Source organism: Pipra filicauda, unplaced genomic scaffold (assembly GCF_003945595.2).
Source record: "Pipra filicauda isolate LSUMZ 115617 unplaced genomic scaffold, ASM394559v2 scaffold94_size2452230_pilon, whole genome shotgun sequence".
NCBI lineage: Eukaryota > Metazoa > Chordata > Aves > Passeriformes > Pipridae > Pipra > Pipra filicauda.
Window position 1 is genome coordinate 558,959 of NW_024105142.1, and position 17,085 is coordinate 576,043.

At 36.5% G+C, this 17,085-nt stretch overlaps 1 protein-coding gene across 1 annotated transcript in view; it reads right to left on the reverse strand.

The window, feature by feature from the left end:
• NCAPG2 (non-SMC condensin II complex subunit G2) overlaps window positions 1-17,085 on the reverse strand; it is a 41,446-nt gene that overhangs the window by 13,885 nt on the left and 10,476 nt on the right. Inside the window, exons 8-19 of the mRNA XM_027720763.2 lie at window positions 16,733-16,802; window positions 15,959-16,045; window positions 14,048-14,143; window positions 9,589-9,714; window positions 8,555-8,734; window positions 7,365-7,517; window positions 5,422-5,644; window positions 4,282-4,400; window positions 3,643-3,816; window positions 1,174-1,244; window positions 747-900; window positions 339-512 (exon numbers count right to left, since the gene is read on the reverse strand). Of these exons, the coding sequence (XP_027576564.1) occupies window positions 339-512; window positions 747-900; window positions 1,174-1,244; window positions 3,643-3,816; window positions 4,282-4,400; window positions 5,422-5,644; window positions 7,365-7,517; window positions 8,555-8,734; window positions 9,589-9,714; window positions 14,048-14,143; window positions 15,959-16,045; window positions 16,733-16,802 (1,627 nt within the window). The remainder of the gene's footprint in view (window positions 1-338; window positions 513-746; window positions 901-1,173; window positions 1,245-3,642; window positions 3,817-4,281; window positions 4,401-5,421; window positions 5,645-7,364; window positions 7,518-8,554; window positions 8,735-9,588; window positions 9,715-14,047; window positions 14,144-15,958; window positions 16,046-16,732; window positions 16,803-17,085) is intronic.

Below are 17,085 nucleotides of genomic sequence, written 5' to 3' on the forward strand. Positions count from 1 at the left end.
GCAACAAGCATACTTTCAATTATTCCACTTTGCAGTGTCATAACTGATTTTCAGACTATTTCTTATGCGTATATTCCAAAAGTCAGGTCCCTTAAAAACACTCATCACTAGATCACAAAAGTGTTGAGACACCTAAAACTGACAAGCTGGTTAAAATCTGCCATCTATACACAATCCTTAACTACTATACTTCTAGTATAGTAGGAAAACCTTTTTACAGAGGGAGAGGGGATCATGAATGTTATTTATTTATTCTTGTATGCCTTTAATTTGACTCGGGCAATATACGACGTTCAGCATTCTTTGATAAGCACTGCTTATGGTCAGGAGAATACCACCTTTGCAGCACTGAGGGTTTTCAGAAGTTTCTTCAGTTTCTTTTTATGAACAGAAAGGAGGCAGTCACGATTGACAGGATGAGTCAATAAATAGTCGAGGTAATCAATTGCCAATTCTGGTTTTGATTCCTGTGTTACGTGGAGCTGCACTCGGCGCCCAGATGTTTTAACGTTCTAAATAAGAATGAAGCACAAAACCAGTGCAATACTGTTAGTATTTTTACAACAGATAGTTGTTAGTATTTTGTTTATACTTATTTACTTACTTATTTATTAAAGTTAGTACTTTACAACAAATTTCAAAGCAGAGTAACATTTATAATGTCTCATTCTATTAAAAATAAATATGCACGACGCCTTTACGTAATCTTGCAATTCCTGAATTCTTTGACCTATGCATATGCACACCTTTCTTGGGGTCAGTGTGTCAGACAACCAATCACAGGCTAATTCCATAATACGCCCCACTTGACCCCAGCAACACATGCAGTCGATCAGGGTAGAATATTTGCTTTGGTCAGCTCCGTTGTTAATATTTCTGAGTCTGGAAATCACACCACAGCTTAAAAGAAAACAAACAAAAAGAGATGTGTTAGCTTTACATCCACTAAGTGCAGAAAAATCCAAAGAAAATCAGTTGGTGTAATACAAAAAAAAAAAAAGATTCACCAATGGCTCAGACATACTTGCACATCACAAATTTTGCTAACTTATCACATTTTTTAGTGGATTAATTTATCCAAATGGGCACTTAATACATCAGCTTGTGAAACATTAGCAAACACAGTCAACAAGAAATTTCATGTAATTCATAGTTTGTATTTCAAAATAGTACCTGAATGTAGGAACAGCAGCAATGGGCATAAAGGATGCCAGAATAACCAATGGAGTCACGCAACGCTCGTCCTAGGATAAAAAGAAGAGTACACTGTATGAGGTACAGGTCCAGGTACACACAGGCCCACAAAACTAAAGAGAGTACTGCAAAAGTATGATTAGATTTTCTCAAATTAAGGATTTCCCTTTTTTCATTATAAATGGAACTGAAAGAAGCTTATAACAATATGTGGCTTGCAATCGAAAGGTGTGATTCCTATTCTCAGGTCAACTATCAATTACCTTATCATTCAGCTTTTTGAAAGACTGCCAGAATAATTACCATGAATAATTATGGCTCTCTTAGATTCATAACCATTGCAAAAGAACTACCAACTCTACATTACATTTTTTTTCCAGCAATGACTAATGTTTAATTGCACAACCATGACACCACCTAACTCCTCTCAAGGAACCAGTGCCTTAAAATGAATATTCATTCACATGGCAAATTTTTGAAAAAGACTCTAAAGGAAAGAGTGTGTATACAACAATGGTAATGTTAAATGCACTGTTATTCATTACAACGTGTCATAACACGCAGTCTAGGCCATGACATAATCTCAGGTTATACAGAAACCAATTTATGTTAAAGACTTCAAAAATTGTGTATCTGTATGCCCCAGCTTCATGAAAACAGTCAAATGAAATTACTACCTACTTACACATTCCAAGTTCTAAACCTTCTCAAAACTCATATTTTTTAAAAAAACATTTAAAATGTAGCTTTTTCAGGAAAGAGACAGGCTGCTTCAGTCTGTAATTCTTTTAGAAACTAAGCCTCTGATGAGAGGTTCTTTTAGATCCAAGCTGCTTACTCACTCTAACAACATCAAAGAGGTTGATTGCTACAGCTGGATATCTTGCTGTTCACTAGAGCCTCTCTCTCAGGAGGGATGTTACATCCTCTACCAAAAAAAGGTTTGGAATGTCTGTGACAACTTCCAAATGCTTTCAGGGTAGAGAGAGCATTTGGTATATCTGTGCTGCAGAATATGACATAGCAATGAACTGCTTTTCACTCCTTCATTATCTAATGCAAAGTTAAAGTATAACAGCCAACATTACTCAGTATATTCAGCACAAAAGCCACCAACTGAAAAACAGATATCCAGCAGGTAATCCTTCCAAATGCACTCCAGGTGCAGCAGACACTATTAGCCAGCTCAAAAGACAGTATCCTCCTCAAGAATAACACTAAAACAGTTAAATAGAGCAAGGAGACTGAAAATCTGAAAATGACTGATTTTAAATAATTGCCTATATCAAACCCAAACAATAAATAAGTGCATCAATAGATTATTAGAGAGTAGATTCAAATTAGCAAAAACCAGAGAATCATAGAATGGTTTGGGTTGGAAGGGACCTTAAAGATCACCTAGTTCCAAACCCCCAGCCATGGGCAGGGTCACCTTCCACTTGACCAGGCTGCTCAAAGCCCCATCCAGCCTGGCCTTGGACACCACCAGGGATGGGGCAGCCACAAGTTCTCTTGGGCAACCTGTGCAAATGTCTCACCATCCTCACAGTAAAACATTTCTTCCAATATTTAATCCAAACCTATTCTCCTTCAGTTTAAAGCCATTCCCCCTTGTCCTGTCACTACATTCTGTTTGTTGTACATCTCCATCTTTCTTGTAGGCTCCCTTCAGGTACTGGAAAGCCACAATTAGGTCACCCTAAAGCCTTCTCCTCCAGGCTGAATAATCCCAATTCTCTCAGACTTTTCTCCTAGGAGAGGTGCTCCAGCCCTCTAATCATCTTGGTGGCCTCCTCTGGACTCGCCCCAACAGCTCACTATCCATCCTGTGCTGAGGCCCCCAGGGCTGGAGGCAGCACCAGGTGGGATCTCACCAGAGCAGAGCAGAGGGACAGAATCCCCTCCCTCGACCTGCTGCCCACCCTGCTTTGGATGCAGCCCAGGACACAACTGGCTTTCTGGGCTGTGAGTGCACATTGCTGGGTCATGTCCAGTGAAAAAGGAGCCTCAGCTGCTTCAGGTGTCTGTTGCAGCAGCTGGGACAACAAATGGTGGTGGAAGAGTTTGGGGGGCAGTGGGTAGAAAAACACATGGACTCTCACATACACTGAGTATTTATACTGCAATGGCACATTTTCATTTACTGTTTTCCAAAAGTTCTAAAAACATTCAAAAGAACAGAATCCAAGAAAAATCTTACAAGGAGAGCAATTTATTGCATAAGTATTTCTGAGTTGACTATTTAGATAATGGCTCATCAGTCAGACACTGCAAATGGAGAATAGCTCGTACCCATTTGTAGAATTCCAAGAAACTTGCTATTGTTTATGGTTTATAGCAACAATGAAAAAGAATACTTCATCCTATAAAAGTAGATAAAAGATATAAAACATGAAAGCATCTGAAGAAAAAACTAAGAAAATGCAAGAAAACCAAGTCTTTCTTTACCTTAAATACTTTAAAATATTCAGGAAGTACAGAAGCAAATTTCCTGATAGCATAATCTTTGACCTCTTCATTGTGTTCTAGTGCTTTGTAGATACTTTTCCAGAGAATTACAATAATCTCCAACAAACTTGCCATGCTGGCCACATCATTTATGGACAACACATTATCCAACACCTGAAATACAAACACTTAGATGATATTACCTATTATATTCTTAAATATAAATTGAAGTTAAAATAAGGTTTCAAAAAAGCCCTGAAAAATCCTTCTATTCATTTTACAAAGGTATTGTGGTTGCTGTAGAACATGAACTCCACAATTCAGTCTTACTCTCTCTAACTTCACATATCTTGCAATGGTATTTTTTTGAACAATTTAATTGCAAAATCAAACCAATTTATAATTAGTACTGGAATTAGGGTGCTTCATATTCATTCTGTTTTATCCTATCTGCTTCACCAAATTTCTGCTATTGCAGGACATGAAAACATGATAATGGCAATTCTCCCCTTCTAATTCCACAGATGCCTAAGGGCTTTCCCTTAGATTTCTGTCATATCATTAACTGCCTATGCCTCAGGTGAAGCAACGCAGAAAAAAACAAGTTACTAGAACTTAGCATAAAGTGGACTTTCTTACACTTGTGTTCTCCTTTTCGCTTTCATCATTGTCATCCTCCCCACTATCACCCAGACTCTCCTTCCTTGCTTTCTGGATGCAGGCGTTCAAGCAGCGCCGAATGGTGAGCATCAATTTAGCTACATTTAAAGAGAATAAGAATAGATTAGAAATGTACTATTTTTAACAATGTTGCTAATAAATGCTTCTAATTATAAAGCCGGAAAGCCAGTATGTAAAAGCAGGCAGCAGAACCAGAAATAACTAGGAAAAAAAGGAGAAACATTCCTTGTAAAAGAAATGGAAAAATGTGAACATGTTTTACATCCTCAAGTATGAAGAAGAAATGGTAACATTACCATCAGGTTCTATAATTTTACTGGTTAAAAAATATACTAAAAAAAACCCCAAAACCAACCACCACCTTATCAAATCTGGATCAGAGGAAGCTCCCACAGCTCCTACCTTCATCTGGAATAGCTGTTAATGACCTACATTCAAGAACACATCCCATCCTATGGCAATTCCCATTATTTGGAAAAGATGTAGTAGCCCAACCATCGCCCTCCTGAACAAGGAGCTCCGCTCTAGATAAAGTGGAAGGGTTATGCCCACTCTGGTGAAAGTACAACCAGCTGATTTCATAATCATGTGATTTCTAACTCCCCTACCAAGGTAATCAGTCAGGAGGACACAGCTTGGGCATTTCACCCAATCACTTCACGCTGACTACTTGGTTTTTATCAGTAGTTTTTGCCTGATTTTACTTGGTTCAACAGCACTTTTCTGAAAAGGAGCAACATTCTGTGCAGTACATGCCCTTCTCCCTGAAACTTTCTGAAGCTTTTAAACGAAAGGAAGGCTTTTCAGATTTTCTCCGAGCAACTTGAAAATACTGATCCGCAAATCCCAGACAATCAGATTACCAGACATAAATATTTTTCAGCTTCTATAGAATCTTTCACATGAAGATCTCAAATCACTTAGGGCACAGGGGTATTTTGTTACATTATTTCTACATGAGAAATATATATCAACTGAGAGAGTTTTATGCTGCATGTGAGGAGAACGGGGAGCAGAGAGACCTGGCTGGAGTGGACAGTACTGCACCTAAGAGCAGAAACGAAAAGCTTTGAAAACTCATAAGGTTTTGTATTTTACCTATATTGGTGGGGGCAGTATATTCATAAGCATATTGATAGAACTTTCTGGCTGCTGCTGGATTCATCTGGATGAGAGTGACACAGCGCTCACACCACACGTCCTCGGGTTGGTTGGTGGGAAAGAAGGAGTTGAACAGGAGGTTCACTATGCGCCGGGACACGGGCCGTGAATCCACCTCAAGACGAGTCAGAATATCCTCCATGGGACAGATATTCCAGAACTGGAAAAGATATTAAAGGAGAAAAAGGTATTAAAGGAGTTAAAAAAGACAGAGGAAAAAACAATCACCTTCATTAAGTGTTTTCCATGTCGATAGTCTCAACAAATACGAGTAGCATTTACGAGGACAGCATGAGCAGTTTTTATTTTTACCAACCACCAGCATGTACTGGGTTTACATTCTGCTGCAGCAATGCTACTTTGCAGTTCTGATGCACCTCCAAATCTCCTGGTATCTCTGACATACTGATAAAATTCTGGGTCAAGCAATTCCAGCTCAATACACCTGCAATGCTAATGCAATTCCATAGATATAGGGAAGAATTATTTACTCTACAAAGATATCACCACAAGATACAATTATTTGTCATTATGTACCACGTTACATATTCTCATTATAGGACTAAGCAGGACCAAACTACCTACCAGGATTGTATACATCCTAAAATCCTGTATAGAGCAACACCCTTTGCAAATCCATCCCAAACCACAAGTGCATCCCATCCTTAGCAGAGCTCTAGTTTATTTGTACACAGAAATCAAAGGCTGTGAAATCCCAAAGGAATACACAGGCTGTTATGACACCAGTAACACCACTCACACCTGCAATTTTTTTTAAAAGATCCTGAATTGATTATTCTGTGCACTTCAGATTAAAACAAAAAACTAAAAGAAAGGTTTCTTGGTATTGAAAAAAAATGTCTTATTCTTAGTAGAAATATTTGCAGCAGCTAATTACCCCATGAGTTCAAACTATGGGCATCCCTACTAGAACTGTCATAAGAAGAAGGCTCTTGTAATAAGTATTAAAGTGACCCCAGGACTTACCAGAGATACATATTACAGTTTTTAAGTAAAGAGGAATTTACTGAAAAGCATTTAACAGTATGATTTTTTTTCTTTTATGTAAATTTGATCCTTCCTTCCTCGAAAAAATCCCTGAAGCTGAGGATTATCTTTTTTCCTCTGTCTATAACAGCAGCAAATTCAATAAATCAGAATAAATCAGAGAAGCCAAAAAGATAATTTGTTTGAACTTTCATACTGAATGACAAATAACTTTAAAACAATAACTTTTTTTATACATTTAACAGCAGCATGAATACTTTGTTTTTTCAGAGGCTGTACACAAAGTAACAACATTAAATAATCAATATAAAGCATTGTTGATATTCGATACAAGTTAAAACAAGCTTGACTATATTTTACTATACAGATAACTGATACTAAGGGATCAAGTCATGACTGCAGGTGCCGGTCCTTCAAACAAATCATACTGCTATGAAGAGTTAAAACCCAGCACCAGAAGAAGTGCTGAGTACCTGTGAGGTTACAGAGTGATGTAGAAATGAATATTAAAAGAACCACAGTAAGATTATAAGATATTAGGGGATTATGTTAGCTGAGTATTTTTAAAATAATAAATAATAACACAAGAATACAATAGAGATCATGATTAAGATTTCAGAGCCCAACACTTTCAGAACAGGTTCTGTGATCTTTTGTTTCTTCTGACTGAGTAAACCAAGCCATACATCTCCCAACACACAGGTCAGTGGAGCACTCAGGATACCACAAGTATTAAGAGCATTACTACAGCAAAGCATGTATTTCTTTCCCTTTAGGAATACTGCAGTAGTCTCAAAATGTACTTCTTTTTTGTTTTAAATAAACACCTTGATTTTATCTCCTTGCTACTTATCAAGCATCACATATCCTACCTTAGCAGCCTTGGTAGCCTTAATTTTCAGCAGCATGTCGACGTAAGCCACTCGCACCTTCTCCGAGTTGTCACGAAGGCTGTGTTTGGTCGCTGGCAGGAGCTGTTCCAGTAATGGATGGCTTAGGCTGTTGTCCAAAATTACTGGTAGGCACTAAAAAAAAAAAAACAAAACCAGAAAAAGTAGGCTTGAAAAAATATCTAGGCAAAAATTGCTGAATTGGACCATGACACTTCTAAGGTTAAATGAAGCAGGGACAGATACTGCACTTGCATATTTTTCTCGTAATATTCTTTAGCAAAAATTGATTTTGTTATTTTAAATTTCCGGTGAACTGTTCAGTGAACTCATTTCAGCTGAAGGAGCTTTAGATTTTCACTGGGGCCACGGTCTTGCCTTCTATCTGAGAGCACACTGTCAAGTGTTTTTTGTGGTAGCAATACCAGCTCCCTAAACTGTGCTGATTTCAAATTAAAAATACATACTATTTCTCCAATTTATTTTTAAATCAGCACTCTGCCTGTCCAGTATAGCCCCCCCATGTGGCTGTAGAGGAGCAAGTGAGGATTAGCATGAAGATTGCTCCAGTTTAAGGCTGAACTGATACAGACACAAAACCTTCAAGTGAAAATACTGCTCAGGGAGTTCATTTTTCTGTCCAAGCTTTCAGTTATTTATCATATGTCAGAAAGATGTAGATGAACTAATTCTAACATACTGAGCAATGCACAGGAAGGAGGCATTACCAGAGAAACAGTGTGGAACTATAGCCATCCAAAGCTCAGAAACACGAAGTGGGATACAAAATCCTAACTGCGCACGTCTTGGGACATGCTAAGACCAGGGACTTGGAGACATCCTGGAACCTGCCTGCAGATGTTGTCAAGTCTAAGCATCATTTCTAATAGTTCAAATAACTGAATTATCAGGTCCAAACAACGTCTATAAGACTGGAAATTCAAAGCAGCTGAGAGTCAGAAAGCCCATCAGTTCCTATTTTAAAAGGCATTTGTGTATTCCAAATGCGTGGCTTTTATAAAGCACGTCAAACTTCCAGGTTTTAAGAATTTTATTGCCTAAGTTATTTTGCAGGACGAGTTATTCCTTGCCTTAAATGATACTAGAAACCTGTGCATCAAGTAAAATATAAAAATGACCAAAACTATTTTTAATTTAGAAAAGTTACTTACTTTAAATACAGAGCATCGAACATCAGCAGATGATACATCACATGCCAGCTCCCCAGTTATCTTTTTTAAAAGATCAGCAACAATTACTGAAGGAATCATCTCCCAGTATCTGGATGTTATCTGAGTAACTCCAAGGATCCCTGTAGAGCGGACAACTGGATGAGGATCTTCTAAGAGACTCTAAAACAAACAGAAGAATAATGTGAGCATATGCATTATTGTGACCATATTGCTGTCTGACATGAACCTATCATAAACAAAAAGCATTCCACTGCCTTTCAGTCATTATGCAAATTGTCAGACAATAAAAGAACTGTGATATTATTAGTCCTTCAAGGCATTTTATTATAAAACAAACTAAGCAACTTAAATCTAATGCAAAATTAATACACCTATTGGTCAACTTTTTGAATTGGACTTTTGAAATTTATTTTTTTTAATAGATCATATTAAGTCTTATATTTTTGATTTAATTAAGAATATTTAGACTTTTACTAATATGAGTTTACACTGATCACTGCTCCTATGCAGCAACACAAAAACTTTGAAATCCATTCAATTATCAGATGTTTACTCATGATTCCTAAATATTTTCTTAATGAAAATACTATGCCCATTCTCACCCATCTAGACTGGTAAGGCATTTTTTAGGTTCTTATCTCTATTACACTTAATTTCAGAAGCATTTAGAAATAAAATACTCATCTTTCATTGAACGTTTCCATATTAACTGTAAAGCTCTCTTTACCAATCCTAGGTCTAGTCTTTCAAAAGCATCTCTTATTTAAAGATTAATGAATAACAAACCCTAATATTTCCTTCTCAGACTTGAAAATGGTGTGTGCCATCTGCTATGAACATACTACAGAAATTTAAAATATTATTTTATTTTTGCATTTTCTGCAACAGAGACCTGTATTTCCCTCCAAATACTGTCCAGAAGTTCCATAAGTTTTAATTGCATCAAGAACTGATTTTTGAGTTAGCTTCGATGAAAGTTTAACTTTTAACATTTTAGTTTCATTAAAACTTACAAAAAGCTCTTCAAACTGTTTCTGAATTTCATTGTCCATCTCTTCAGCATCAAAACTGGGATCACGAAGAGGAAAAGCATCAACAAACAAAAATGCTGCGTTTGCTCGAACTTCTGAGTTTCTGGCCTGTTACAATGGAGGAAAAAATATTGTTTCAATAAGGACAGACTTAATATCCAGAGGCATATCCTGTCAAATACTGCTCTCCCAACACTTTTAAGCAAGTTAGTGTTTTTAATTAAGTAGATGGAAGAGAAGAATTTATAAATGCATGGGAGAACTTATGATCACATATGAGTTTTAATGTGTTACTTTACACTTCCACCCGTTCAGTAACACCTGAGTTATTGTTACAATTAGCTTTCAAAGAATATCAACTTCAGTGACCCTGAAGAGTCATAGTCAGAGCCCTTCTGCTTTCTGTAATGCTGAAAAAATTAAAAGCAATTGGGACTTCTCTTGGTTGCCTTAAAGCTCCTCTTCAGGGCAAAAGAATCCTGAATTCAAGCAGATTAAATTACAGAATTAATTACCTTGCCTGTCAAGAGACAGGTGATTTAATTGAAAAGCTCAAGCCTATTTCTTCTAGAAAACAGTATTTAGTAACCAAGCATCAGAAAACCTGGAGAGCAACTTATCCAGCATAAACATATTATTCATTTCTGCATCTGTGCACAGAAGGAATGTTCTGAGCCCCAGGCAGCTCATCAAAAATCAAAAATCTATGGCAAGCCTCACAACCCTCAGACATTATCCCATTTGTAACAGTTTTTAGTGTATTCCAACATACATTTTACTGGTTGTAGAGTCCCAAATGCAAAGAAAAATGAAAAAGGTGGATATTTAGACACTCATTCAGTGAAAGATAACTGACCTTGTGGACTCTTAAAGGACAGAAAAAGAGCAGGCAATGAAATGATGATGAAATACAAAGCATCTCAGGGAGAAACCTGAAATCTAACCTTCAAACTACATTTTATTTAACAGAGATAGCAGTGCAATGATTAAGAGCCTCTGCCAACTTCTCTTGGAAAGAGGGAAGGAAGAAATTTGTTCAGATTTTGGGTCTAAATTAAAAAAAAAGAAATCTATGTATGAGACTATATATAGTGTAATATAACAAGCAAAGTAGGCTTAATTCTAACAGCAAGACAAGAGACAGCTCAGGGAACCTCCTGACTATTCTAATAATCCAATTTTCTTCTTCCCTTGTCATAAGGAAAGTTCAGATCAAAGGCAGGGAAAAGAAACATGATGATAACCCTATAATATTTAGACTTAAATAAATTAATGACAAATAAAACCAGAAAGACACAAAAGAAACGAGTAACAATTATGTCATTTGCAGTCTATTTTGTATTTCTCTCCTGGACCAACCCTGATATGGTGGATCACATCTCTGGGTAGAACCAGAACATTCCAAATTCTTCTAGTCAACAAAATTATTAGCAATTCTAAATTGAATCCTACAAAGGCAAAAAAGCCACATACATGCATTCTTTAGCTAGGGACTTTATTTATCATGGATAATGCAAACACTTTAAAGGTGGAAAGATCATAATTCTTAATTCTATCCTATAAAGCTGTAGAAAATCCTTTAACTTTGAGCTTGTCTATATTTAAGAATTAACATATAAGAAGCTAATATGTGAATTCAGGGTGAAATAACTCTTCTGCACTAATATTGCATGTGAAAATTAATTCAAATGTGTTTCTGTGCAATAACCTAGACCTTATCTACCATGGCCATTCCAGAAAGTTAATTTCCATAAACTTTCTAAGTGCATTACACTGAATTCCATTAAGCTCACTTTAATTCTGAACTGCGTACCCACAGTTCAAATTCCTGCCTTTAATTAATTGGAGTTTATCCCAAATGTATTTGCATATTCAAGCTTGTAGAAGAGCAAATGTCTTCACAGAGGTAGAACCTAAGACTTTAAATTCATATCCTGTTTTAAACCACAATGGCTTTTCCATGCGACAGCCTGCAGTTATTTAAATGACTAATATTTCTTTATCTTTATGCTTGTACTATTCTGAGGAACTTTCGGAACCTTTTTGAACAATATTTTAACTTTTTCCTTCATTTAATTTTCAGAGCTTTCTTTTAAATTTCATCTGGTCTTACAGATCCTAAAATTCACTTCCAATTATTCAAAGCACTGTTTCCCCAGTACATCTTAGTTTAAAAGCGTGGGATGTTTAAAAAAAAAAAAAGACAACCAAACACACCACTTTAAAGGACTCACTTCCTTTAACAGCTTGAATTCCTGGAGGAGTGGTTCTTGACTTTTTGAGCTTGGTAAGAAATAGCTTAATCACTACTTATCTCACACTAAATATCCATATTTTTATATCCATATAGCTTCTTATACTAATAACCAATTACTGCACAACTATCTCTGTTATGTTTGCATGACACCTACTTTTCATAATAAAGACGTGAAAAATATGAAGAAGTTACATATGGGCTTAGAAAAACTTCAAGTTGCATAAAGGCTTATAAAAATAAGTGTAGGTAGGAGCCCCAACAGAAGCTTGTGTGAACTAAGTATTTGCAAAACAAGCCATTTAGGAAGAAACAGAGAACTCTGCATTACAAATGTACACTCTCAGTTTAAAGATTCCAGACATGAAATCAAGTAGTTTCAACACAAACAGTTCTGGAATTTGTTATATTCTTAGAACTGAAGTATTTTTGCTTTCTGCAAGAAGGAGGGGCAGCATGTCCTTTGTTTCGTAACCAGTGTTCTAGAACAAGATTTGTTCTTCACTGTATTAAATTAGGGACTTGGCTAAAATAGGAGCATCAAACTGGTTACCTAAAATTAAGCTGACATTTCAAGCTTTGCAGTAGAATCCATAAGGATTCAGTAAGGACAATTATAAGCTTCCCTTCTCAGTTCTGTATCTTAAACTACTGCTGATTCTGAGTCACAGCAACAGTTACTTCAAAACACCAAACACTCCAACAGTACTGTAAGATTTTTTCTAGCAATGGAACCATTAGTGATGTGAAAATTAAGAATAGCAGCTGTTAAAAATTTCAACCGCTTCTGGAATCAGTGAAATTCTCCCACTATCTTGCTGCAAATCAATAATTAACCTTTTTTCCCTTCAAGATATACTTTTCTGTTACATTTGTCCAAATAAATCTATGCAGATTTAGTAAGGTTTGATAGAATGTTCCTCCAAAATACTGCAATCTTATATTTGAGTTCTGGGCTTTGGAAAGTGATCACTAACCTCCATTTCCAGGTAGCAACTCCCCTAAGAATGGAATACTGTTTTGCTAACTACTCTGAAGCTGGTTCTGAGACATTAGTCAAGAATTTTACCATCCGATCCAAGATCATTTAAACCCCCTATTCTTTTTAGGGACAAAAAAAGTAAAATTAAGGAAGCCATGCTTTGTAGCTATTATTCTCTTGCACTAGGAACATACATGTTTCATCCAGAAGGTTCCTTGTTTATATTAATTCTAAAAGGATGGAATCCAACCATTAATGTAAGACCAACCAAGATACTGGGCTAGCGATGAGTCTGTTCACCTTCCCACCTCTATCACAAGGTTCTTTAGAAACTCTCAACTCCTTCCTGAACCTCATAAAATCCATTTTCATCAACTTTTTATTAAATACTTTCAACTTTAAGAATTTCAAACACTTCTCCCATGGCTACAGAAGATGCTGTATGACCAACCAGCAATGAAACTGTAGATGTTTAACAGCACTTGACTGGGCTGTAACAAATGGGGTGTGTGTGCTCTCACAATCAGGGATTTCATAACCTCAGACAAAATAAAAGCTGTTCACAAAGAAGGAAGCTTGGCTCATTTTAATCACAGAGTGGAACTGAGTGGGCAAACTGCAGTAGGTCCCTTTTAGTCTGTGCATGCAACAAAGACACACACACACTGTAAAAGTAGAATAAATTTCATTCTGACCACGTGATTAAAAGCATATCCATGGCATGAATGTCTGTACATACAATCAAAGTGGAATAAAAGTTTTTCTAAAATAATACCCTAATAAATTCATTGAGTTGTATTCTAAGGCTGGTAAGTAATCAGAAGGTGAGAAGGAATCGTCCTCTGAACATTTTTGGCTTTGATAATAGAGCACTGATAATTCCCTAAAGAACTCCGAAAACAGAATACAACATTACACAACATTTCCAAATTGAGAAGATGTAATCCTGGAAAGCACTCTAGGTACCTGTGAACAAAACTGAATTATAGAAGTAAACCACATGAACAAATCAGAATATTGTTGTGCATACTCTGCCTAATTACAACTTGCAAAGTTACTCAGCTACATCCAAGATATTAAACACTGATTCTGTTTTTTGTAGTCATTTCATTTTAAAAGCAACTAATAAAAACAGAAGATGTGGGAGAGACCCAAAATTTAGCAGTTGGAGAAAAACAGTCCTATTTTCTGAAAAGGATAATTACCTTCAGTGCTCTCCAAAGGATAGGCTGATACAATCTATAGAGCATTTCTTCTACTCCTTGACGAACTCTACTTTGTTTATGAAAATAACTCAGCATCTAAAGAAAAACAAACAAACAAACCAGTCCCCAAATCCATTTTAACAGTATTTTCTACATTCAAGAAGTGATAAGGAGTTGTCCCATTTCAAAATTTATGTAAGACCGATGAGTTTTTGTAATATGGAAAACGATAAAATTAGACATATTAATTGACCCTATATTTTAATAAAGTCTCAAAAATAATAAAACTAAATAGACTAATAAATATCAAATTTTATAACTTTATAGATCTACAAATAAGAAAAAGCAGTGGCTAGAGAGTTTCACGAAAACAACTCATTTTGTTACAGCAAAAAAGTGTTTTTAAAGTAACTGTCAGAAACACTTTGAAACCATGACATTATCAACTACAGATAAATAAGCCTTTTCTCTTTTAAGAACAAAGGAACATTACTTAGTAAGTGGAGTTATCCAAATACAACTCTACAAAGGTAATACATTTTTAGTGCATTGATGAAAACCAAGTATCAGCACTCCTTGGGACTCAAAACTATGCCTAGCTGGCTAAAGATCCTCTTATTTTTGTATCTAAATTATGCAGAAAAGAAAAAGAAAGTGGAAGACAGAGTAGAATATGAGAAAGAACATCAAGTAACTTGATATGAAGTAATTCTTCCACCCAAAACACTGGTCAGTTTGAAAAGAAGTTGACCCTCTAGTGGTCAGTAGCTCAAGTATTCACAGCTACAGATGGATGGAGAAGCCTGGGAATAACGTCCACAGAAAGGACACTCTGGGGAAAGAACGGCTTTTCTCTAGGTTTTGAATACACTGGAGTAAAGACATGTTACAATTTATAAGAGACTATGTAGCTCTTGTTTCTACATGATAATAAGGGATCTAACCCAGGACTAATGGCAAATCAATACTGTCTTGTAATAGATTTCATCAGAACAGGTGAGTATTGAATATTTGCAAGACAGACATTTGTGTTACAGTCAGAACTCTGAATTCAGAAGGGAGAGTTATCTGTGTTGCTCTCCCCTCCTTCACTTCTCTTCCAACAAAAGAGGTAGCCCAAACTTTGCTCAAGTGAGTAACTGTGGTTGGTTACTCTCCCAGCTGCTACAGGAACTTCTGGATTCTAAAGGATCGTTTTAAATCAAATTCCTGCCTACGGAAAAAGAAAACATCATTCAAATTTACTCGGAGACCCACTCTCCTTGTAACCCAAAGACAGATTAATTCACTGTCCTCTTTCAAGATCAGAAGCTTCTGAGCCTGAAACACATGAAATGCCCTGTCAAAAGTGTATTCCATCCATCAGGAATCACAGGACAAGGAAACCCTACAGATATGAGAAAACAAAACAGAACAACCCCCCAAAAAAACCAAACCAAATCAAAAAGCCAATATAGTAATATATGCTGGTTTGTCAAGATACATATTGCACATACCACTCACAGCCATTCACTCACTCACTCCCTGCCCTGTGGGGTGGGAAGAGAACTGGGAGAGAAAAGCAAGAAGGTCATGGGTCAAGACAAAGCAGTATAATAAATGAAGGAAAGAGGATCAGAAAAAGTCCCAAAAAATGATGCAAATGCAATCACTCACCACCTCCCACAAGCAGATCAATACTCAGCCAGTCTCCAAGCAAGTACTACCTCCCCAAAATTCACTTTTCCTGTTTTTATTGCTGAGCATGATGGTTATATGGCATGTAATATCCTTTTGGTCAATTTGGATCAGCTGTCTCAGCTGTGACCCTCCCAACTTCTTCCTCATCCCCAGCCTACTTCCCTAGGGAAACAGTGGGGAAGAGAAAGCCTTGGCTCCACGTGAGCACTGCTCTGCTTTACAGGAACTTACCTCTCTAACTTTAGAATGAACAGAAGAACTTCTGGGAAGATGAATTCCATGATGCATGAAATCCTGGATGCAGTTATGTTCCAGTTCCTATAGTAAGAACACATACATGCTACTGTTAACACAATAAAACAATAATAAGTACTGTGGGTGTGCAGCAACTATATTATTCTCTAAAACAAGCAAATGAAAATAGTCTTTGACGTTATTTCTTACTTGGCTTCTGCTTGGCCCAAATTTTTCCATGCTGCAGGCCTGTCTTCTTAAACTGATTTTCAAAATTTCAGAATATACAGCTAATCCAATTCTCAGAACCTAAAAGCACCCCCACACGGTAAGTAAGAAGTTTTTGGTATCTGAAATTTTGCTCTGGAATTGTTGTGATGCTGTAAATATGCTTTTGATCATCCCCATGGAAATCCACAAAAACTACATAAATACTTGAGCTATCAACTCTATAGACTTGCACATACTGAATAAAAGCTTCCATAACTCAGATAACTAGTGTGTCTATGAAAAACACGGTGTATGTGCATAGTTGTGTAAACAATACTTCAGCTGCAGAACTACAGGTGTTTAAATGCAGCCAAGCTGATCACAATGGGCAAATATTCAAAGCATGACAAGCTGTTACTCTTTGACAATGCTGAAGATGCCTTTTCCTCAGGGAAATAATTCCTTAAGGTTTGGTTAGGAACATTCATGAGGTTGAAAAGTCATGTCTGTTCCCCACCTTGAAATTCAAAATTATCCAAATGAAATTTCAAGCAGTGTTACCTCTATGAATTCTCCTGATACCTTCTTCCAGGACCTGAAGTAAACTTCTGCAATGTATTCCACCAAGGATCTGTATTAACATATGGGAAACACTTTCAAGCAAGCATCCTAACCATATCCATGTACAATTCATAAAGTTTTTTTAAGTACCGATAGTATTCTTAATTCTGTGCATCGTAATTGAGATGAAACCACCTTTTCAAGTCTACACAGCTAATTACAAAGTAACTGATAATTAATGAAGCCAAGCACTATTACATAACACAGGAAATACCTCTTATGGGGGGAGAGTCAAAACATTGGCACAGATATTTTATCATTTATCTCACAGTGAAAGCCTCAAATTCTTTATA